The 23,463-nt window shown below is 43.4% G+C and overlaps 1 protein-coding gene across 6 annotated transcripts in view; it reads left to right on the top strand.

The window, feature by feature from the left end:
- tymp (thymidine phosphorylase) overlaps nt 1-23,463 on the top strand; it is an 86,031-nt gene that overhangs the window by 39,686 nt on the left and 22,882 nt on the right. For 3 of the 6 annotated variants that reach the window (XM_087999459.1, XM_043713916.2, XM_043713915.2), the window contains 5 exons: nt 1,348-1,498; nt 4,520-4,722; nt 14,700-14,798; nt 19,340-19,469; nt 20,905-21,023. In XM_087999459.1, the coding sequence (XP_087855585.1) occupies nt 1,363-1,498; nt 4,520-4,722; nt 14,700-14,798; nt 19,340-19,469; nt 20,905-21,023 (687 nt within the window). In that variant the 5' untranslated portion in view covers nt 1,348-1,362. Of the gene's footprint in view, nt 1-1,312; nt 1,499-4,519; nt 4,723-14,699; nt 14,799-19,339; nt 19,470-20,904; nt 21,024-23,463 lie in introns of all 6 variants that reach the window. The other 3 variants (XM_087999461.1, XM_087999460.1, XM_087999462.1) reach the window with 3 other exon arrangements.

Here is a 23,463-nt window from a genome sequence, read left to right on the forward strand (position 1 = left end):
TCAGCCAAACTGCCTTCCCCTGGTGACTTTAACAGGGCTTCATTGCAAAATATATTGTTATGGATTAGGCTCGACCATTCAAAACATCCTTAAGCAGGCAGCCCGAGATCTAACTTTGCAATTTGTTTCAGTAAGTCACAGAGTCATAGAGATGTATAGCATGGAAACAGACCCTTCGGTCCAACCCGTCCATGCTGACCAGATATCTCAACCCAATCTAGTCCCGCCTGCCAGCACCCAGCCCATATCCCTCCAAACCCTTCCTATTCATATACCCATCCAAATTCCTCTTAAATGTTGCAATTGTACCAGCCTCCACCACTTCCTCTGGCAGCTCATTCCATACCCATACCACTCTCTGTGTGAAATAGTTGCCCCGTAGGTCTCTTTTATATCTTTCCCCTCTCACCTTAAACCTATGTCCTCTAGTTCTGGACTCCCCAACCCCAGGGAAAAGACTTTGTCTATTTACCCTATCCATGCCCCTCATAATTTTGTTAACCTCTATAAGGTCACCCCTCAGCCTCTGGAGCTCCAGTGAAAACAGCCCCAGCTTGTTCAGCCTTTCCCAATAACTCAAATCCTCCAACCCTGGCAACATCCTTGTAAATCTTTTCTGAACCCTTTCAAGTTTCACAACATCTTTCCGATAGGAAGGAGACCAGAATTGCATGCAATATTCCAACAGTGGTCTAACCAAAATCCTGTACAGACATAACATGACCTCCCAACTCCTGTACTCAATACTCTGACCAATAAAGGAAAGCAGACCAAACGCCTTCTTCACTATCCTATCTACCAGTGACTCCACTTTCAAGGAGCTATGAACCTGCATTCCAAGGTCTCTTTGTTCAGCATCACTCCCTCGGACCTTACCATTAAGTGTATAAGTCCTGCTAAGATTTGCTTTCCCAAAATGCAGCACCTTGCATTTATCTGAATTAAATTCCATCTGCCACTTCTCAGCCCATTGGCCCATCTGGTCCAGATCCTGTTGTAATCTGAGGTAACCCTCTTCAGTATAACCAGTATAACTGGAACACCTGCTTACAGGTTGAAGTTGAAGAATAGAATGAGAGAGAGAGCAAGTTTTAACACAGCTCCCTGTTGAATTCCCCAGTTCAAGACTGAACTAAAAACAACTCAGCAGTTTATAAGAAAAGGACTAAATACAAGAGCAGAGATCTCTGTCCTAGAGAGAGAGAGAGAGAGAGAGAAAGGTCTGAGGGAAAATAGCCAAGGCAGCTTTCTCTCAAACTGTAAAGATTGAGCAGAGGTTTGCCAAGCTGTTTACTAAACATACTGCATTCAGTCTTCCCTTTCCTCAAGGGTTCACTACTTTTCCAGGCAAACCCAAAGGGAATGTGTACCAGCCAACCGCACATTAACATCCCGGAAATGATTTGGAAGAAACGGGAAAAACAGGCTTTGACGAAGGAAGAAATCCACTACTTTGTGAGAGGCGTAACAGAGGGAAGTATCCAAGACAGCCAGATTGGTAATGTTTATGGATGTGTGTCTTCTTTCATATTTTTAATTGTGTAAAGAACATTTTTGTTCTTTAAACTGTGGACATAAATATAGGAGAAGGTGCTACCTTAAACCAAGAGACTGCAGAAGAAAACGCTGTTGAATAAGAAGTTGGGAGTTGGTGTATCACAATCTTGTCTCCTCCTTGAAGTGTTGAAAGGAACCAAAAAGGGAACTGAAATAAAACATCTCATTGAGACCTGTCAGCTGGATTGGTGGCAGAACTCTACTTCATCGTTTTTTTTTATTCTTCCCCATCTGTGATATTTGTGTCTTGTCTTGTCTCTTTGCATGTCTTTTTGTATGCGCCTGGCAATTTCTAGAAAGGGGTAAAATTTAAGTTATAGAGAATCATAATCATGTTTCTTTTCCACTCCCAGTTAAAAACCAGTTCGCAATAACTAGTTGTTTTCCTGTTAAGCTCAGAAACCTGATGGGTGTTCTCTCTTAACATGGGTTTGTCAATCATGTAAAATGGGCATGATTTGGAGATGGGGTGAACAAAGCTAAAAATCACACAACACCAGGTTATAGTCCACCCAGGTTTAATTGGAAGCACTAGCTTTCGGAGCGCCGCTCCTTCATCAGGTGATAGTGGAGGACACAACCACCTGATGAAGGAGCGGCATTCCGAAAGCTTCCAATTATAGTCCTGTTGGACTATAACTTGGTGTTGTGTGATTTTTAACTATGTAAAATGGGAGCTGAATTGAATATATTCATATTGGTGATGACTCTGGGAATAATGGGGGTTAATTTTTAGCATGCTACTCAAGTGAGTCATGTCAGTTGTCTTAAATCTCTATGTATGGCTTCGATAATGTGACAAGTCTGTATCTAATACATGAGCACACTGGAATTCATCTGATATCTTGAATAAATGTGCTGCCTAGTGTGTAACTGAGCTAACTCCAGTATGGTCTCAAACATCACGAATACTGTATTTAACTGAAGCATCAAGAACTACAATCAGCTTTTGAACCAAATTGGAGAGTGGGGAAATCAAACAGTGGCATTCACTCTCAGACAGAACATGGGGACAGGAGATCATTCAACCAGTAGATCCTGTGAGACAGGAAGATGAGGCCATTAAGCCACCAAAGTCTGGTCCATTATGTAATCACATCTGATCAGTCTCACAACCTCATTTTTGCACTTTTGTTCCATAACTCGTGATTAAGGTTTCCAAATGCCCGTCTGAGGGGAGAGAATTCCACATTTCTATTTAAGCTTGGATGATTTTGCATCAAGAGTGTGGTGCTGGAAAAGCACAGCTGGTCAGGCAGCTTCCAAGGAGCAGGAGAATCGATGTTTTGGTCAAAAGCCCTTCATCAGGAATTCGGGCTTTTTGTCCGAAATGTCGATTTTCCTGCTTCTCGGATGCTACCTGACCTGCTGTGCTTTTCCAGCACCACACTCTCGACTCTAATCTCTAGCATCTGCAGTCCTCACTTTCGCCTTGGATGATTTTGCACCAAGCTGGAATAATATTAAGAGTATGCACCCTTGTTCCAACTTACCCAGGAGAGGGAAAAGCTTCTTAAATCACTTAGTTGGGGTGCCCATCTCTATGGCTAGCTAAACACTACTGGTGCACACTTAACGTACAATATGGGCATTTGCATGAGCTTCTCAGTGGGTATACTGAGGGCCATCAATGCAGTTAACCACTTCAATTAATCAGTCATTACAAGGACCTTGGTGAAACAGAAAAAGAAATGTGGGCCAGAGAGGGAAGAAATATTATTATCCCTTCAGATTACAATTGACATTGATGTTTAGTACAGAAACTAATGTTAGATTTAGGAATGTAATAATAAATGCCCTGAAATAAATTCTAAATATCAGCCTCGATTATTCAGTGAATATAAATTTGGCCAATGTAAATCACCAGTGGTTCACTGAGGGTCACTTGTTGTTTACAAAATGCAAGTGTTACTCAATTGATTTCATATGGATCTGTCAATTCAAGGTTTGTTTTCCAAATCAAAAGCTGTGGCTTTTGCAAGCTTTGTTTTCAGTGTTTGGAAAAATATCAAAGAAGTGGAGCTTTGGAAACTTCAGTGAAAATCAAGTTTAGAAAAGCATGAAGGTCATGAAAACTAACAAGAGTCTCTAAATCATAGAATCCCTACAATTCGGCCTATTGACTCAGCACCAATCCTTTGAAGAGCATCCCACCCAGACCCAGTCCTATCCCTGTAACCCCATGTTTCCCATGACTAATCCATCTAGCCTCCACATCCGGGAACACTTTGTACTCTTTGCTACCTTCCCACACCCTCCCCTCTGACCTATCGCCTCCATCCCCACCCCCATTCACCTATTGTACTCTTTGCTACCTTCTCCCCAGCCTCACCCCCTGGCCCCCCACTTATCTCTCCACCCTGGAGGCTCACTGCCTTTATTCCTGATGAAGGGCTTTTGCCCGAAACGTCAATCTTCCTGCTCCTCGGATGCTGCCTGACCTGCTGTGCTTTTCCAGCACCACTCTAATCTACAGCATAGTGCTAGGCTGGGCCAGGATTAGGATAGATACTGTTGGTGGTGTTTGGGGGATGTTCAAATCCAGGTTGGGTTATTTCTTCCTTTATTCTTTCATGGAAAGTGCATGTCATGGGCAAGACCGGCATTTGTTTTCCATCCTTAAGCACCTCTGAACTGAATGCCTTGCCAGGTCATTTCAGAGGGCAGTTGTAAGTCAACCATATTACTGTGTGTTTGGAATCACATGTAGGCCAGACCAGGTGAGGATGAAAGATTGCCTTTCCTTAAGGATCACAGATGGGTTGTTGCAAGAAACAGCATGGTGGCCATGATGGGTAAACCCAACACTGCGCAGATGTGGCTAAGAAAGTGCACATCTGTAGCTGCATTAGTCCTTACTAAGTGATATTGAATGTCAGTGGCATCACACAGCCATCATTGCTGCAATGAAAAGGACCTGGTTGCATTACCTATGACACATTTCCATGATTCTCTCTGTCAGGGGCTATGCTGATGGCAATTCGTCTACAGGGAATGACACGGGAGGAAGCAGTGAATCTGACCCAGGAGATGAAAGTGTCTGGTGCTATCCTGCAATGGCCAAAGGAGTGGTCTGGGTTGGTAGTTGACAAGCATTCGACAGGAGGAGTCGGGGACAAGGTCAGCCTCATTCTTGCACCAGCATTGGCTGCATGTGGTTGCAAGGTAAGGACAGTAAAGATACAAGATGTGTTGATCAAGTTAGGATCGGTTGGTAGAGTTTTGAGTGAGCTAATGATCAGGGAGGATGGGAGAAGTGAGGCCTGACGAGAGGAAGTCATGATTGGAATGAATAGAAGCAAGGACGTGGGTTTTCGCCGTAGGCAGCCTGAGGCAGGGCCATCACAGAGCTGGAAAAAGAGGCCCTGCTGTGGTAGAGTCAGGGCCAATTAGAATAACAAAGTGCGACGACACAGTGTAAACCCTCCTGCTTAATTTAAAACCAGCAACACAGAAAAGGTTTCCTAAGATCTTTCTAGGATCCTTCCTAGTTGGGAGGTGAAAGACCTGGAAAAATGGTGCACTGAGAACAACCTAGCTCTCAATGCCAGCAAAACCAAGGAACTTATTATTAACTTTCGGCAGGATGTTACTCACGTCCCCTACACATTAACAGCACAGAGGTGGAATAAGTGGAGAGTGCCAAGCTCCTGGGAGTGGTCATCCACAACAAGCTTCCTTGGACTCTTCATGTGGACGCACTGGTTATAAAGGCCCAACAATGTCTCTTCTTCCTCAGGCAGCTGAGGAAGTTTGGCATGACGGCGAATACCCTTGCCAGCTTTTATTGGTGTGCCATCGAGAACATTCTGTTTGAATGTATCACCATCTGGTATGGTAACTGTGCCATTCAAGATCGGAAGGTAAAAACAATAACTGCAGATGCTGGAAACCAGATTCTGGATCAGTGGTGCTGGAAGAGCACAGCAATTCAGGCAGCATCCAACGAGCAGCAAAATCGACGTTTCGGGCAAAAGCCCTTCATCAGGAACGTCGATTTCGCTGCTCGTTGGATGCTGCCTGAATTGCTGTGCTCTTCCAACACCATTCAAGATCGGAGATGATTACAGAGAGTGGTGAACTTGGCCCGGACAATCACAAAGGCCAACCACCCACCTACCAGGCCCGCTGTCAAGGAAAGGCCGCCAGCATTCTCAAAGATCCATCCTACCCTGGCAATGTCTGTCTACAACTTCTAACATGGGGAGAAGGTACAGACGCCTGAACACATGCAGCAGCCAGTTTCAAACAGTTTCTACCCTAATGTTGTTAGAATACTGAATGGACTCACAAACTCTTAACATTCGCCTGTACCTGTGTTTTTGTTTTTGCCGCTGTTTACCTATTATTTACTATCTATGCTACTTAACTCTGTGATCTGTCTGTATTGCTCACAAGACAAAGCTTTTCACTGTGCCTTGGTACACGTGTTAATAAATTCAATTCAATTCAATTCAGATTTATCCCATGCAGTAATCTGTAAAAATCTGAGTGGCCAAGAACTAATTAAAGTAAAAATTAACAACTTTATTTCTTAAAGTATAACAGAGAATAATTAACTAACATCTATTTGCAATTCCTTCCTATGACCTATCTTTTACCTCCCCTTCTATAATACTAATCTGATAAATCACCCAATTAAGATTTACAAAACAACACTTCTTAGCTCAAAACCAGGCAGCTTAAGTTTTTCCTCTGTATTTCGGTCTCGTTTTCTTCTCCTTGGGGATACTGCTTCACGGGTTACTGATTGATAAAGGTACTTTTAAGAGAGCTTTTTTTCTGGGCAGTGTGCAGGTGTCATTGGCTTGGCAGTTCTCCTCTAAACTGTTCCATTTTATCACAAAACTAGTCCCTTTTTTTTTCTAAAAGCTGTTCCTTGGCTCAAGGAGGCTCTGTCCTTGATTTTTTCAGAGAGGTAACAAACCAGGCCGGGCTCCAATCAGCCTGGTTTGGTACAGAGATGAAAAGGATTTTGAGAGGCCTTTTGTTTATATGTAAACAGATGAGACTTCAGGCCAAAGTTTTAGAAGTGACCTGTATAAAGAGAGCAGTTTAGTTCAGTCTTGAATTGGTGAGGAGTTCAACAATGTGCTGTGTGGAATGTCTCTCTTTCTTTCTGCCCTTCAACTTCAACCTGTAACCATAAGTGTTCCATTTATACTGGTTTTTAAAGTGAGTTTGCTTATTGGGACTGTTGTGTACATTCAGAACAGCATAATTAAGTCCAGTTTGGATAGACTGAGTTCTGGAGGGCTTCCTTATTCTCTTCTTTGTGTTTCATTGTGTAATTTTGAGAATAAATATTTGTCTGATTTAAAACCTGGTAGTCAACCTGTAATACAGTGAGCACTCTTATTCTGGGTAATTTTCACTGTACACTTACCTAAGCAAATTGCAAAGTTATGGTCTGGATTGCCTGCTTAAGAATGTTTTGAGTGGTCTGGCCTAGTCCATAACAGATTGGCGGCTCTTTTAGGGAGTTTAAACAGTGAGTGGTAGGTGCTATGTCTTTGGTTCAGGTGTTGGTTTGGTTGGGTAGACAAAGTTTGGGATAGGAATGGCTCTTTCAGTCGCCAAAAGTTCTCTGGATGTAGATATGGTCATTTGGAAGTTTTGCAAAAAGTGAATAAGACCAAGTTGCAGGAATTAGCAGACTGACTGGATTTGGACCTGCCTGCTTCTGTGAGGAAAGGAGAGATAATTAAGCAATAACTCTGCATTTAAACTTGCCGGAGAAACCATCAGAATCTATAGAGATGGCGAGAATTCAATTGGGATTGAAGCAACTTAAGTGAGGGGAAAGAGATAAGGAAAGGGCAGCAGAAATGAAACAGTTTGAGTTATGATTAAAAGCAGAACAGAGGAAAAAAGAGGGAGCTTTTGAACTTCAAAAACTGACACTTAAAAAGGAAAGTCAGCTTAAAAGGCTGGAGATAAAGACTGAAGGTAACCTCAGCGAGGAAGTAGTGCAAACTCGTGTGGAAGAGCAGAGAGTTAAAATGGGAAGGTTAGCAGCTCACGTGGCTGATGATTATGAGCTGGTCCATAAAACATGGATTAGCTTCCAGAATCAATTTCAGTCCACGAGGGATAGAAATTGGGGCAAAGAGAAATCCTCTCGTGGAAAGGGAAAGGTAGATCTCAGTGAAGATCATAAGGATAACTCACCACAGGGTAAAAAAGCAACTTCATGGGGACAAATAAGTTAAAAAAAACTCCAGTAGTTTTATTGTAATACAGTGGGCCACACAAAATCACAGTGTTGGTGGGCTAGGAGAAAGCCAGATGTAGGAAACAGGACAAGCCTGGGAGTTTTGTTGGACTAGTAACAAAAAGCACAAGGGAAGTGAAACAACTGCCTCAGAGTGTGCAAGATGATCAGAGGTTGGCTAAGGAGGAAGTGCCAGATCTGCTTAAAAAATATACATGCAAGGATAAAGTTTATTCACACAGGCCAGGAGTAGCACGTAAAGAGATTACAATATTAAGGGACACAGGATCCTCTCAGTCTGTGATGCTGAAGGATGAGGAGATATGTACTTCTAAGGGACTATGCCAGAAAAGGTACTGGTAACAGGAACTCATGGTGAGTGCCTCAATTGCACTCAATTTTGTAAAGTGAGGCTAGAGAGTCCAGAGAAGAGTGGAGAATTTGTGGTAGGAGTACTGACAAACTCTCAGCTCCAGGAATACAATTTGTCCTTGCAAATGATATAGCTGACTTACTGATAGATGTACTGCCTACTCTAGTTGAAAAGACAATGAAGATGCAGGCAACTGAAGAAATGAAAGATGTTTATTCAGGAATTTTCCCAAATAGTGTGATCACAAGATCACAGAGGCACAAGTCGAAGCAGGAGAGATCAAAAGGCACAGATAAGGAAGCTGACGTAGTATTATCCAAAACTTGCTTTGATCTGATAAGTGGAACAGAGAGGGAGCAAATAGGTAAACATGCAAGCATCTTTAGCTCTGCTAAGCTAATTGAATTATAGTGGAAAGATGAGAACTTAAAACAGTTATATCAAATGGCATTCACAGAGAAAGAAAGTGAATGCATTCCTGTGTGTTATTGCTTAACAAATGATGTCTTAATGAGGAAATGAGGATCATCACACATTCAAGCAAATGAGAAATGGGCAGAGATTCATCAAATTGTTTTGCCATCGGGGTATAGAAAGGTGGTGCTCAGATGGCGCATGAGCTACCACTTGAGGGTCATTTAGCGGTGAGGAAAACACAGGCTAAAATATAAAGACATTTTTATTGATCTGGACTACACAAGGATGCAGTTGAATTTTGCCAGATGTGTCATACTTGTCAGATAATTGGAAAACCACAAGCAGTAATAAAGCCTGCACCTTTAGTACCTATTCCAACATTTGAGGAACCTTTCACAAGAGTCTTGATTGATTGCGTAGGTCCCCTATCTCAAACAAAGTGGGAATAAGTATTTATTAACAATAACGGATTTGTTGACTAGATTTCCAGAGACAATCCCATTACGCAACATCACAGCTAATAGGGTTGTAGAAGAATTACTTACATTTTTTAATACTTAAGGACTACCAATAGAGATCCAGTCAGATCAAGGGTCAAACTTCACAGCCAAACTATTCAAGGAGGTTATAAATAACTTGGGAATGAGGCAATTCCATTCGACTGCATAACATCCAGAATCACAGACAGCACTAGAGAGATGGCATCAAACACTAAAGACCATGTTATGGGCTTCTGGTCAGTGTTATCCAGGTGATTGGGATAACAGTGTTCCATTTGTTCTTTTTGCGATCTGAGATGTAATGAATGAATTGACCAAATTCAGTCAATTTGAATTAATGGGCATGAAGTAAGAGGACTGCTAAAACTGATTAAGGACAGGTTAGTAAGTCAGAATTCAGAGAGCACCCATTTGGACTTTCTGTCAAATTTTAGAGAATGATTAAATAGAGCTGGAGAGTTAGCTAGACAGCATTTAAAAGTATCACAGCATACAATGAAACAGGAAGCGGATAAGAAATCACAAATCTGCAATTGGGGATAAGGTATTGGTGTTACTTCCTGTAACAGGGGAACATTTAAATGCAACGGTCAATGGACTGTCTAAAATTGAAAAGAAATTGAGTGAGGTGAACTATTTAATAACGACTCCAAACAGAAAGAAATCTCACAGAGTGTGTTATGTGAATATGCTCAAAAGGGATAGGGAAGGAAAGCAAGAGGAGAAGGTGTTAATGATTACAGCACAATAGGAAGAACCACGTTCAGAGGATTCTGAATTGGACATTCCTCAAATCAAGTTGGACAATGAGGAAGTTGTCAAAACTTGGGATAAATTATTGAGTTACCTTCTACAAGAAAATCGAAATGACCTGAAACAGTTACTACTGTCACATGGGGAGATAAGCAGAAATAAACTGGGAAGTACTAACCTAATTGTACATTATGTAGATATAGAAGCTGCTGTTCCAATTAAGCAACATCCTTATAGGCATAACCCTCTAAAGTTGGCACAGGTTCAGAAGGAGATAGCACGCAAGCTCCAAGGTGGCACAATCGAAGTGAATTCAGTGACTGGAGCTCACCCATTGTCATGGCACCAACGGTTATATGTGGACTATCGTAAAATCAACGCCGTTGCAAAGACTGATGGATATCCAATTCCACGGTTGGAGGACTGTGTTGAAAAAGTGGGACAAGCAACTAAGTTGGTCTTGCTCAGAGGCTGCTGGCAAGCACCTCTGTCAGAGAGAGCAAAGGCAATTTCAGCTTTCATAATGCAAATGGACTGTATCAGTTCAAAGTCATGCCATTTGGTATAAAAAACACTCCAGCCACATTTCAGAGACTGAGTAATAAGGCCATTGCCAGGTTACCCAATTATACTGTTTACATTGATGACCTGGTGATTTTTAGTCACACATGGAAGGAACATTTACAGCACTTATTGGACTTATTCGATCAACTTCGGAAGGCAGGCTTGGTGGTAAACCTCACTAAAAGTGCATTTGCCAAAGCCCAAGTCACCTTCCTGGACTATGTTATTGGACATGGACAAACGGCACCACGGAGGATGTGAAAATGAAAGTAATTGGGGACTTTCGCACACCGTCAACGAGACAAGCAGTACTACGGTTCCCGGGATTGAATGGATTTTATCGAAAGTTTGTGCCAAACTTTAGCCGTGTGGCTGCTCCACTCACTGAATTGTTAAAAAAGGGCAAGAAGTTCCAGTGGACAACGGACTGACAAAAGGCATGTGACAGCCTCAAAACTGCATTAACCACTGCCCCAGTATTAGCCACCCTAAATTACATGAAGCCTTTCAAGGTGGCTATCGATGCCAGTGATGTGGATGTCGGTGCGGTGCTCCTGCAGGAGGGTAACGAGGGGATCAAAAGACCCATCGGGTATTTTTCCAGGAAGTTGAACATTCATCGGCAGACATATTCAACAATGGAGAAAGAGACTTTAAGCTTGATGTTGGCATTACCACATTTCAGTGTTTCTATTTAGCATATTGACAATCTTAAAAGTCAATGACATAATCCGATGCTCTGAGGTAAAACACCCCAGAACAGCCAGACCACTCAAAACATGCTTAAGTAGGCAGCCCTAAACCATAATTTTGCAATTTGTTTTGGTAAGTGTACAGTGAAAATTACCCGGAGTAAGTTAGCTGGGTTGACCACTAGGTTTTAAAACAGACAAAAATGTATTCACAAAATTACACAATGACAGACAAAGAACAGAATAAAGAACCCCCACAGAACTCACTCTATCCAAATGGGACTTAATTATGCTGTTCCAAATATACACAACAGTTCCCAGAAGCAAACTCCCTTTAAAACCCAGTATAAATGGAACATGTGCAGCATGCATCTGAGACAATCATATACACTGATCATAACCCATTGACATTTGTGGAAAGATGTAAGGACAAAAATGCCAGACTGTTTAGACGGAGCTTATTGCAGCCATTCAATTTGACAATTGTGTATGTGGCAGGTCACGAAAATGTGATTGCTGATGCGTTATCGAGACTCGAATGAAATACAGAGGTGTTCGGTGGCAGGAGTACCACGGCCTGAATTCGCCTGTGGTTGTTCATGTTTATAGTTAGTGTAATGTATACATGTTTAGACTAAAAACCGGGTTTTGGAGGGTTAAAAATGAAGGGTTAAAAATGAAGACATCTTTTGGTATTGATGGGATATTTTTAAGGCGCGAGGTGTCACAAAGCTAGTCCCTGTTTTTTCTAAAAGCTGTTCCTTGGCTCAAGAATACTCAAGGATAATCAAAGATAACCAAGGATACCTTAATTTCTTTTCAGACGCGTAATAAACCAGGCCGGGCTCCGATCAGTCTGGTTTGGTACAGAGATGAAAAGGATTTTGAGAGGCTTTTTGTGAGGGCACGGATAGGATAAATAGACAAAGTCTTTTCCCTGGGGTTGGGGAGTCCAAAACTAGAGGGCATAGGTTTAGGGTGAGAGGAGAAAGATATAAAAGAGACCTAAGGGGCAACTGTTTCACGCAGAGGGTGGTATGTGTATGGAATGAGCTGCCAGAGGAAGTGGTGGAGGCTGGTATAATTGCAACATTTAAGAGGCATTTGGATGGGTATATGAATAGGAAAGGTTTGGAGGGATATGGGCCAGGTGCTGGCAGGTGGGACTAAATTGGGTTGGGATATCTGGTCGGCATGGACGGGTTGGACCGAAGGGTCTATTTCCATGCTGTATATCTCTATAACTCTCTGACTCTATATGTAAACAGATAAGACTTCAGGCCAAAGCGGTCATGTTTTAGAAGTGACCTATATAAAGAAAGGGGAGTGGTCAGTATGACCTGGTGAGGGGTTCAATAGGGAGCTGTGTGGAAACTCTCTGCCCTTCAACTTTAACCTGTAAGCATGCGTTCTATTTTTTACTGGTTTTTAAAGAGGTTTGCTGATTGGGACTGTTGTGTATATTCAGAACAACATAATTAAGTCAAGTTTGGATAGAATGAGTTTTATAGGGGTTCTCTCTTCTGTTCTTCATGTGTCATTGGGTAATTTTGTGAATACATTTTTGTCTGTTTTAAAACCTAGTGGTCAACCCAGCTAACTTACTCCGTGTAATTTTCACTGTACACTTACCAAAACAAATTGCATAATTATGGTCTCGGGCTGCCTACTTAAGGATGTTTTGAATGGTCTGGCCATTCCCCTGTCTTATATCCAGAGCATCAGATCGTGTCATTGGGCTTTTAAGAGTGTCAATATACTCAATTCAAACCTGATTGGAGTTTGGTGTTTTGGGGTATAATTTAAACTGATTGGCCTAATTCAAATCTGTTTTGTCGTTTCCAGGCAACCAGCTAATTTAGCTTTCAACCTTGTTACCTTATTGAGAACACCTAGTGCTGTCAGACAGCTCTACCAGCTTTTAACTCTCTTAAAGGGGCAGTACATCTACATCTTCATAACACCTCCCTCTTGAAGAAAAAGATGAACCATCATAATGAAAAGATGGCTTCATTTTTTTCCCTACTTTTAAGCACATTACCCTGTCACAGTTAATTTTAATTTAAGTTCACCTTAACTTCTTCCCATATACTTCTATATATACATAAAACGTTAAATAAAGACAAATCTATCAGTTAAATCCACGATAACACATCTGTGATTACATTCTTCTGACTCACAACAAGTATAATTTTTAAACAAAAAGTCTGTAACGTAAGACTCCAATGAAATAGTCTCATATTCTTGTCTTTAAAGTGTTCTAAGAATGTAAGAGAATTGTAATCCGTATATATGACCGTCTCTGACACATTGTTCATGACGTACAGATTAAAATGTTGTAAGGCCTGTACCAAATTCAATCGCTGCTTTTCCATTGTGGAGTATTTCATTTGAAAAATTGGCTAGGTAGATGGACTGGTCCAAGGAATTGTGGGTAATGCTAGTTTAGGCTAAACTGGTAGGCAGAGCTAGTGAGGTATTTGCTGCACTATCAGATGAAATTTCAAGAGGTTATGAAGAGGTTAAACAGGCTATTCTAAGTGCTTATGAATTGGCATCAGAAGCGTACAGACAGCGGTTCAGAAACACAAAGTAGGAACCAGGTCAGACTTAGGTTGAGTTTGAAAGAATTAAACATAGTCATTTTGATGGATGGGTGTGTGCTTTGAAAATAGATAAGATATTTAAGGCTCGAAAAGAGATTATTCTACTGAAGGCGTTTAAAAAATCACTTCCAGAAATGGTAAGAATTCACATGGAGGAACAGAAAGTTCAGGAAGTGAAAAGAGCAGCAGAATTAGCAGATGAATAGATGTTGATGCAAAAGACAAGCTTACAGCCAGAATTTCGTCCTGTGAGTGATAAGAGTTTGGAAAAGGGGAGATCCTACACTACTAAACCAAGAGTAGAGAGCACTGGTAAGAATTTACCACAGGATAAAAAAGAAGCCCAAGAGGGTGGAAAGGAGGTGGAAGGTCTCAGGTGTTTCAACTGTGGTAAAGTTGGACACGTAAAGTCACAGTGCTGGTTGTTAAAGAAAGGCACTGTGGGAAAAGATGGGGTAAACGATGCCAAGCCAGTGGCATCAGTGAAGGTAGTAAAGGAAACCCCAGGAAGAGCCAAGGATCTGCAGGAGAGTGCACAGCCTAGGCAGGGTCTGGGTATGGAGTTAGTACCTGATCTCTACAAGATTCGGAGTCAGACCAGCAGTGCGATAACTTAGAGACAGTGGAGAGGTTGAGAATTAGTGGAGAAGTAAAGATGGCTGTCGTCAAAGTAACGTCTCACCTGCCCTCTTGGATGGATGGATAAGATTCCACAGAATTACTCAGTGAAGAGCACGAGAGTGATCACCAGTTTCTGGCTGATATTTATTGCTCATACTACAGTTAAATTATATGATCACTTGACGTCAAATTGCTGTTTGTTGGACTTCGTGGTGTGCAAATTGCATGTTGTGTTTCCTACATTACAAGTAGTTAACTGTAATTAAGTAATTGAAATAATAAGTAATAAGAGACTAAGTAATTGGTTTTGGAACATTCTGAGCTTGTGGGAAGCACTATCGGAAAGCATGTTCTTTATTTTTATGTCATATCCAAGTTGTTGTTGTTGTTGTGGCTGTGCAGGTTCCAATGATCAGTGGCCGAGGCTTGGGCCACACTGGGGGCACGCTGGACAAACTGGAATCCATCCCAGGATTCAACATTAAGAAGAATCCAGAAGAGGTAATGTTTGGGGAGGTTAATGTTGTTCTAAAGGAGTTTCACCATCCCTTCAGGATTGCTGCGTCAAAAACTCTGATTTCTCTCTACAGATGCTGCCAGATCTGCAGCAATTTCTGTTCTTGTTTCGGATTTACAATATCTACAGTTCTTTCGGTTTTTATTAAAGTTGTTGTTGCGAGTGATCAAAGGCCATGTAATCTCAGTTTTGAAGAAGAGCAATATTCAATTCCAAGCATTTCTTGGAATTGTTACTGTCTCCACAGTTACTGTCAGACCAGCATAATGTTCTCAGCGCTTCCTGCTTTTATTTCGAAATATTTGCTCCTTATTCACACGGAGAAAGTGAGGACTTCAGATGCTGGAGATCAGGGTTGAAGAGTGTGGTGCTGGAAAAGCACAGCCAATCAGGCAGCACTGAGGAGCAGGAGAATCGACGTTTCGGGCATAAGCCCTTCATCAGGAATCAGGGCTTACGCTCGAAACGTCGATTATCCTGCTCCTCAGATGCTGTTTGACCTGCTTTTCCAGCACCACACTCTTCATCTCCTTGTACACAAATTTGGTCAAGCGTCAGGTAGAACATTCTGTCCAGTTTTTGTCTCCTCTGGTTTTGGCAGATGATGATGATGACACGTTGGAAAGGTTGCTTGGCTGTTTCCATTGGAAATGGTGGTGGCTGCCCTGGGGCTCCAGGTCCAGTAGAAAGTTTAGTGATTGTCAGATATTGCTCAGACCTGCACTCCGACCACAAGCGTTCCACATCAATGACCAGGCAAAAAGGGGGATAAAGCATCTCTACCTCACTCCCATTCTTCTATGGTTGCTACCCACAGACAGAAACAGTAACAGGCAGACACCCTGGGATCTTCATCTCAGGACAGCCTAGAGATGCCATGCTCCTCCTCCTACCCTCTGTCAGTGTGCCCATTACCTGCTGCAGATCAGGCTGAGTAGGGTAAACTGGTACCTTTACCAGGAGGTTCTCACCAGCCTAGGACCAGCCTGAGAAGGCCTCCCACCAGGACCTGCCAATTATCGGGCTCCTTCCACCCCAGCTGTGAATGTTAGGATCACATCTGGACGAAGCGTTTGGCAAAAAAGAAGAAATTCTTTTAAGAGCACTCTGTCACATTTCTGTTCATTAATCTATAATGTAAATCTATCTTGGCTTTCACTGTTCCAATATTTCCTGTAGTCTCATTTCCCCACTGGGTGCCTACATGGTTATTTGAAGTGAAAGCAGTGTAACCTTCTCCTTGGTTACCAGGAAATGCTGTCTTTCCTTTGGGACTCCTTTGAAAGCCTTGCTGCATTAGTGATGTTTGTGCCTTTATGCCCTCTTGTCAGCCAGCAAGCTATGGACTTAGCATTTGGGCAGTGCAATCAAAACTCTGAAGGTTCAGCAACTCACACACGGTATCCGATCAGTTTAGCCTCACAATATTGCACTTGGGACAGCCACACAGCAGGCTCTGCACAGGCAATTCATGCAGAGCGGTAATTGGCACCTATGGGCATGTAGGAGTTAAGGATCTTTTCCCTGGTGGGAATTTCCATTGCTTGGCTTGGCCTTCTTGGGCAGCACAGTGGCTCAGTGGTTAGCTCTGCTGCCTCACAGTGCCAGGGAGCCAGGTGTGATTCCACCCTCGGCCGACTATCTGTGTGGAGATTGCAGGTTCTCCCCGTGTCTGCATGGCTTTCCTCCAGGTGCTCCAGTGTCCTCCCACACTCCAAAGTCATGCAGGTTAGGTGGATTGATCATGCTGAATTATATTTACCTGGGATGAGCAGGATTGGTGGATTAGCCATGGGGAATACAGGGTTTTGGGGAAGGGGCTGGGTCTGAGTGAGTTGCTATTTGGAAGGTCAGGATGGACCCAATGGGCCTGCTTTTACATTGTGGGGAGTTTTTAGATTAGATTGGATTACCTACAATGTGGAAACATGCCTTTTGGCCTAACAAGTCCACACAGACCCTCCAAAGAGTAACCCACCCAGACCCATTTCTGTCTGAATGATGCGCCGAACACTACAGGCAATTTGGAATGGCTAATTCACCCAACCTGCACATCTTTGGACTGTGGAGCACCCAGAGGAAACCCACGCAGACACAGGGAGGATGTGCAAACTCCACACAGACGGTTGCCCAAGGCTGGAATCAAACCTGGGTCCATGGTGCTGGGAGGCAGCAGTGCTAATCACTGAGCCCCCGTGCTTCTCAGTATGTGCCACAGGCAAGGGTGACTCTCATCGTTCTTTGGCAGGAATAGTGGGGGAAGTGTTAGCATTTGTGCAGCTCTTGACACAGAATCTCACTTACTGACAATGTATAGGCATTGCAACAGTATAGTCGTAGGATCCTAATATTCAACAGGACTGCAGGGAGAGCCAGAAGAATAGGACAACTGACATCCCAAGCGAGCTTTCTTCAGAAGCAGTGCCCCCAATCAATCTTCTCCTGAATGGAGGCGTGACCCAGAATATTGCAACACCCTGTGGGCCTTTGTTTGCCGGAGTATTCATACTGTTACAGCCACAATTAAATATTAAATAAACAACCATTTCTATGGAGACAGCCAAGCAACCTTTCCAATATATCGTTATCATCTGTGAGAACTGGAGGAGACATAGACAGTATATTCCATGTGTGGTTAATGCAGAGCTGAGAGCCCCTTCAGTTAGATCATCTGCCCCAAAGTTATCACATCACTACCAGACAAAAGAAGAATCTTGTTTTTATTGCAAACTGTGGTGTAAAATGAAATGCTTCTGAGTCAATGAGATATGTTGAGTCGAACACTGACGGCTCCCAGCCTGCTGGCCAATAACAAATAGAATACTCAAAGCAATAAAAACAGGCAGTGCTGGAGAAACTCACCAGACCGTGCAGCATCTGCAGAGGAAGAAACAGAGCTAAGGTATTGAGATAAATATGACTCTTCTTCAGAAAACCAATAAATGAAAAGAAACATGCCCACGTAGTTCGATCCCCCTGGAAACAAATGCCAGTGAGGTTTGGACATGTCACTCTGGCTTGGCAGACCATAGCTGTATCATCTTAGTGATTGTAAGGGTCTTTCTGGGCCATCTGAGCTCTCTCCCATTCCACTTCCTGCTCAGAGGAGACCTCCGACTTCTGCATCTCGTCCTGTCCCAGGACAAGCCGCATGATCCTGAGGACAGCCACGTTGTGTCAGAATTGACTTGGTGATCATGGCTGTGTTGACTTAGGATGATGTGGAGACAGGAAACAAGTGCAGTATATTGTGAGAAGCTCTATCCACGATTTACTGTAATGCCCTGCCCTGTCTGACTGGATCAGACATTTGAATCTCATCTGCAGGAACCCTGTGGTGTGCTCTACAATGGCTCTTGTTGAAGCATGTGCAGAGTTGTAACTCCCCTCAGGAGGTCAGTTTGTGTCTTCCTGGTTTGTCCTACGAGGCAGGGTTTGAGCTCGTACTGCTGACCAATCTTTCCTGTGTGTGCCAACGGAGTCTGAAAGGTACCTGTCAGTGATCATGTCTTGACAGCACTCTGGTTAAGGTGGGCAGTCCTGCATTATTTGATCATAGATGGTTTACACATTCTTGTTTAAGGATAATCCCTGGACTAGCAGAGCAAACCAATTACTGGTTTATCCTTTCAGCCCTTTTACAGTTCTGTTCTGTTCAGACATTGCCACTCTCTGTTGTCCCTTTTCATGCTTCCACGTAGCCATAAGTAACCCTTTGTAATGTGTGCAGAAGCCTGGCCTTCAGCCAGAAGCTGCCCTATGTTTGCTGTGGACCAATGGAGCTCAGAGGTGGCCAAGAGAGACAGGCTACCTCTGTCCACTTGGCCTCACCGACTCTACTTTGAGAAGAGAGAGGGAGAGTGATTATAACTATCAATTAAAGCTATGGTACTATGTGGACAAAGCAGCAAACCTGATCCCAAGGTGGATAAGGAAGTGCAGCTCATCAGGTACCTACCTGCTTTTTGCTGCCAGGTGGTTGAAGCAGAGATTCTTGACTGGGTAGAGATTAATTGGGAAAGCAAAGTTTGTTCCAGCAGGTTGTGGTAGAAATGGATACATGCAAGTAACACCTGACTTTTATCTCAGTGGCGAGAATGTGATCTTTTTTGCCTCTTATGCAATTACATTCAACCCCTGCCATTCTTCTGCCCATGCCAAGTGATCATACCCTGAATAAACAGGGACTCTGCACGGTTACACAGTGAGTGGCTCTCACCCTGAATAAACAGGGACTCTGCACGGTTACACAGTGAGTGGCTCTCACCCTGAATAAACAGGGACTGTGTAAAGTTAATAGTCACACAACACCAGGTTACAGTCCAACAGGTTTATTTGAAATCACAAGCTTTTGGAGCGGTGCCCTTTCGTCAGGTGACTTTTGACTTCATCCACCCCAATCCAACACCAGCAGCCCCACATCATGTGTACAGTTACTCAGTGAGTAACTGTCTGAGCTCATTTGGCCCTACACACTGGTGATATAATCATACTGATTTTTGGATGTCTTTACCTCTGACTTTAGATGAAGACTATCTTGTCTGAGGTTGGTTGTTGTATTGTCGGACAGACAGCTGAGCTGGTGCCAGCTGATAAGAAGCTTTATGCGATCAGGGATGTGACATCGACAGTGGACAGTCTGCCCCTCATAGCAGGTTAGTGAGTGTGAATTAGTAAACACTAACACTAACAGCTTAGTGCAACTGTTTGCTAAATAGGTGATGGAGAAATGAAATCTAGTAATGTGACAGCCCTGGATTATATAATTAACCCTCAAGACTACCACCTCAACTCTGATACTCAGAATCCTCTCACCTTCACAACGCCAAACTCACACCTAACAGGCCTCCAACTGTTGGCACCATAAATGTTCTCCCAGAATAGACTTTGGGACAGTTTATTCTATAGAAGTTCCTCGGGCCTTCCCTTCTAATAGGAACCAGAAATGGCTGTTTGGCCCATCAAGCCACCCCTGTCAATTTGTTAACCATGGAAGCTCTTATATCTCTCCACTTCATTCCCTGTCACCATTCCAAGCCGAATGCCTTTAATCCCCAATTAATAGCTCAATAGAGTGTATAATTATAATCCCCTGAAACAATATGTCCTACCTTCACATACTCTGTGTGTGGCACGGTGGCACAGTGGTTAGCACTGCTGCCTCACAGCACCAGAGACCTGGGTTCAATTCCTGCCTTGGGCAACTGTCTGTGTGGAGTTTGCACATTCTCCCCGTGTCTGCGTGGATTTCCTCCTGGTGCTCCGGATTTCTCCCACAGTCCAAAAATGTGCATGTTAGGTGAATTGGCCATGGTAAATTGCCCGTAGTGTTAGGTGAAGGGGTAAATGTAGGGGAATGGGTCTGGGTGGGTTGCTCTTTGGAGGGTCAGTGTGGACTTGTTGAGCCAAAGGGCCTGTTTCCACACTGTAAGTAATCTAATCAAATCTAACACTCTCCTGGATTCAGTTTAGCTCCAATTTTATGATTGTTTTTGTTCCAAATTTCGTACTAAAGGGGAAAGTTTCCTGCCTCTCCTGTTGGTCTCTGACATAATTCTAATTACCTGCATTAGATTACTACTGAACCCCATAACTCCCATAATCCCCTCCAAGGATTACCCCATTGCTCATTATCAGTCACCTTCCTCATCCCTACCCAATCCGAGAAACCTTTCAATCTTAGATACCATCCTGATGAATCATACTGGACTTCTTTGAGTCTAGAATCTCCATGTTCTGGTGGGTTGCTGGAAGTGAACAGAAACCTCTGAAAGCAGCCTGTCCTGACTCTCTACAGTCTGAGCTGTTGTTTTTATATCCTTATCAGCTTGTGTCAAAGCTCACAGACTCGGTACTCGTTCTCAGCACTTCTGTGGAACGAATCTCCAACATATTTTGTTTTATTTGATTTGCACTTTTCTAAGCACTTCAAGGAATATAAGTGTCAATGTCAAATTTACTTAGGCAGTAAGTGTTGGCCCAGCCAGTGATGTCAACATCCCATGAGGTAATGAGCTGAGCTTGGACCGTAAGCAGTTATTGTGAGGAAGCGTCCGCTGTTTTCAGTAAAATGCAGTTTCTGATTTTCAGCCTCCATAATATCAAAGAAAGCAGTGGAGTCCCTTCATGGTCTGATTCTGGATGTGAAATTTGGAGAGGGAGCTTTGTTCAAGGAGATCAATGGAGCAAGAGAGCTGGCACATTACTTGGTCAGTAAGTGGGAAGACATCTTATTTTATCCTTATCCCAGCCCAACATCTGTGATGGAAAGGAGTTGTATTTGGTGCAGTGTATTGATACAGCCTTTGCTTTACATGTGACAGTTGAGGTTGTGTGCTAGCGTTTTGCACATGACACCAGTGCAGTACGATCAAAGGTTGCACCCAGCAACAAAAGGCTGAGCTGACTCAGTGTGTCTGTTGGAACATCAGTGTGAGATCCAGCCTGCTGGGTGACAAACGAGAATTGAGCTGCACATTGCAGTGTCACTTTCTTAGCCCTCAGTAGTACGGCACAGACGGATTTTTCACTACCACTCTTTATTAATTTTTTTGAATAAAGGCAAACAGGGAAAATCACTTGGTGCCTCCACAGGAGGAAGCTGAGTAAACCCTTTGTCTGAAGGCATCCTTCAGCAGTTACAGCAGGAGCTGTAAGATGGTGAATGTCTCTGACTGCAGGTCGTTGAATCCTTCACCATAACCCACACTGCCCAGCTGATGGTTTTTAAGAGCAGTAACAACTGATGAGGATCTTCTCACCCTTTTGCCCCTTAAAGAGAGAATAAGGGGTGAGGATATAGAACATAGAACAATACAGCACAGAACAGGCCCTTCGGCCCACGATGTTGTGCCGAACTTCTAACCTAGATTAAGTACCCATCCATGTACCTATCCAAATGCCGCTTAAAGGTCGCCAATGATTCCGACTCTACCACTCCCACGGGCAGCGCATTCCATGCCCCCACCACTCTCTGGGTAAAGAACCCACCCCTGACATCTCCCCTATACCTTCCACCCTTCACCTTAAATTTATGTCCCCTTGTAACACTCTGTTGTACCCGGGGAAAAAGTTTCTGACTGTCTACTCTATCTATTCCTCTGATCATCTTATAAACCTCTAAAAAGTCACCCCTCATCCTTCGCCGTTCCAACGAGAAAAGGCCGAGAACTCTCAACCTATCCTCGTACGACTTCCTCTCCATTCCAGGCAACATCCTGGTAAATCTTCTCTGCACCCTCTCCAAAGCTTCCACATCTTTCCTAAAGTGAGGCGACCAGAACTGCACACAGTACTCCAACTGTGGCCTAACCAAAGTCCTGTACAGCTGCAACATCACTTCACGACTCTTGAATTCAATCCCTCTGCTAATGAACGATAATACTCCATAGGCCTTCTTACAAACTCTATCCACCTGAGTGGCAACCTTCAAAGATCTATGTACATAGACCCCAAGATCCCTCTGTTCCTCCACCTGACTAAGAACCCTACCATTAACCCTGTATTCCGCATTCTTATTTGTTCTTCCAAAATGGACAACCTCACACTTGGCAGGGTTGAACTCCATCTGCCACTCCTCAGCCCAGCTCTGCATCATATCTAAGTCCTTCTGCAGCCGACAACAGCCCTCCTCACTGTCCACAACTCCACCTATCTTCGTATCATCTGCAAATTTACTGACCCACCCTTCGACTCCCTCATCTAAGTCATTAATAAAAATTACAAACAGCAGAGGACCCAGAACTGATCCCTGCGGAACTCCACTTGTAACTGGGCTCCAGGCTGAATATTTACCATCTACCACCACTCTCTGCCTTTGACCGGTTAGCCAGTTTTCTATCCAATTGCCCAAATTTCCCTCTATCCCATGCCTCCTGACTTTCTGCATAAGCCTACCATGGGGAACCTTATCAAATGCCTTACTAAAATCCATGTACACTATCCACTGCTCTTCCCTCATCCACATGCTTGGTCACCTCCTCGAAGAATTCAATAAGACTTGTAAGGCAAGACCTACCCTTCACAAATCCGTGCTGGCTGTCCCTAATCAAGCAGTGTCTTTCCAGATACTCATAAATCCTATCCCTCAGTACCCTTTCCATTACTTTGCCTACCACAGAAGTAAGACTAACAGGCCTGTAATTCCCGGGGTTATCCCTATTCCCTTTTTTGAACAGGGGCACAACATTCGCTACTCTCCAGTCCCCTGGTACCACCCCCGTTGCCAGTGAAGACGAGAAGATCATTGCCAACGGTACTGCAATTTCCTCTCTTGCTTCCCACATAATCCTAGGATATATCCCGTCAGGCCCGGGGGATTTGTCTATCCTCAAGTTGTTCAAAATGTCCAACACATCTTCCTTCCTAACAGGTATCTCTTCTAGCTTACCAGTCCATTTCACACTCTCCTCTTCTACAATACGGTCCCTCTCGTTCGTAAATACTGAAGAGAAGTACTTGTTCAAGACCTCTCCTATCTCTTCCGACTCAATACACAGTCTCCCACTACTGTCCTTGATCGGACCTACCCTCGTTCTCGTCATTCTCAGGTTTCTCACATACGCATAAAATGCCTTGGGGTTATCCTTGATCCTATCCGCCAACGATTTTTCATGCCCTCTCTTAGCTCTCCTAATCCCTTTCTTCAGG

This window comes from Chiloscyllium plagiosum, unplaced genomic scaffold (assembly GCF_037043375.1).
Source record: "Chiloscyllium plagiosum isolate Xiang-an unplaced genomic scaffold, Cpla_swu_hap1 HiC_scaffold_23, whole genome shotgun sequence".
In the NCBI taxonomy this organism is placed as follows: domain Eukaryota; kingdom Metazoa; phylum Chordata; class Chondrichthyes; order Orectolobiformes; family Hemiscylliidae; genus Chiloscyllium; species Chiloscyllium plagiosum.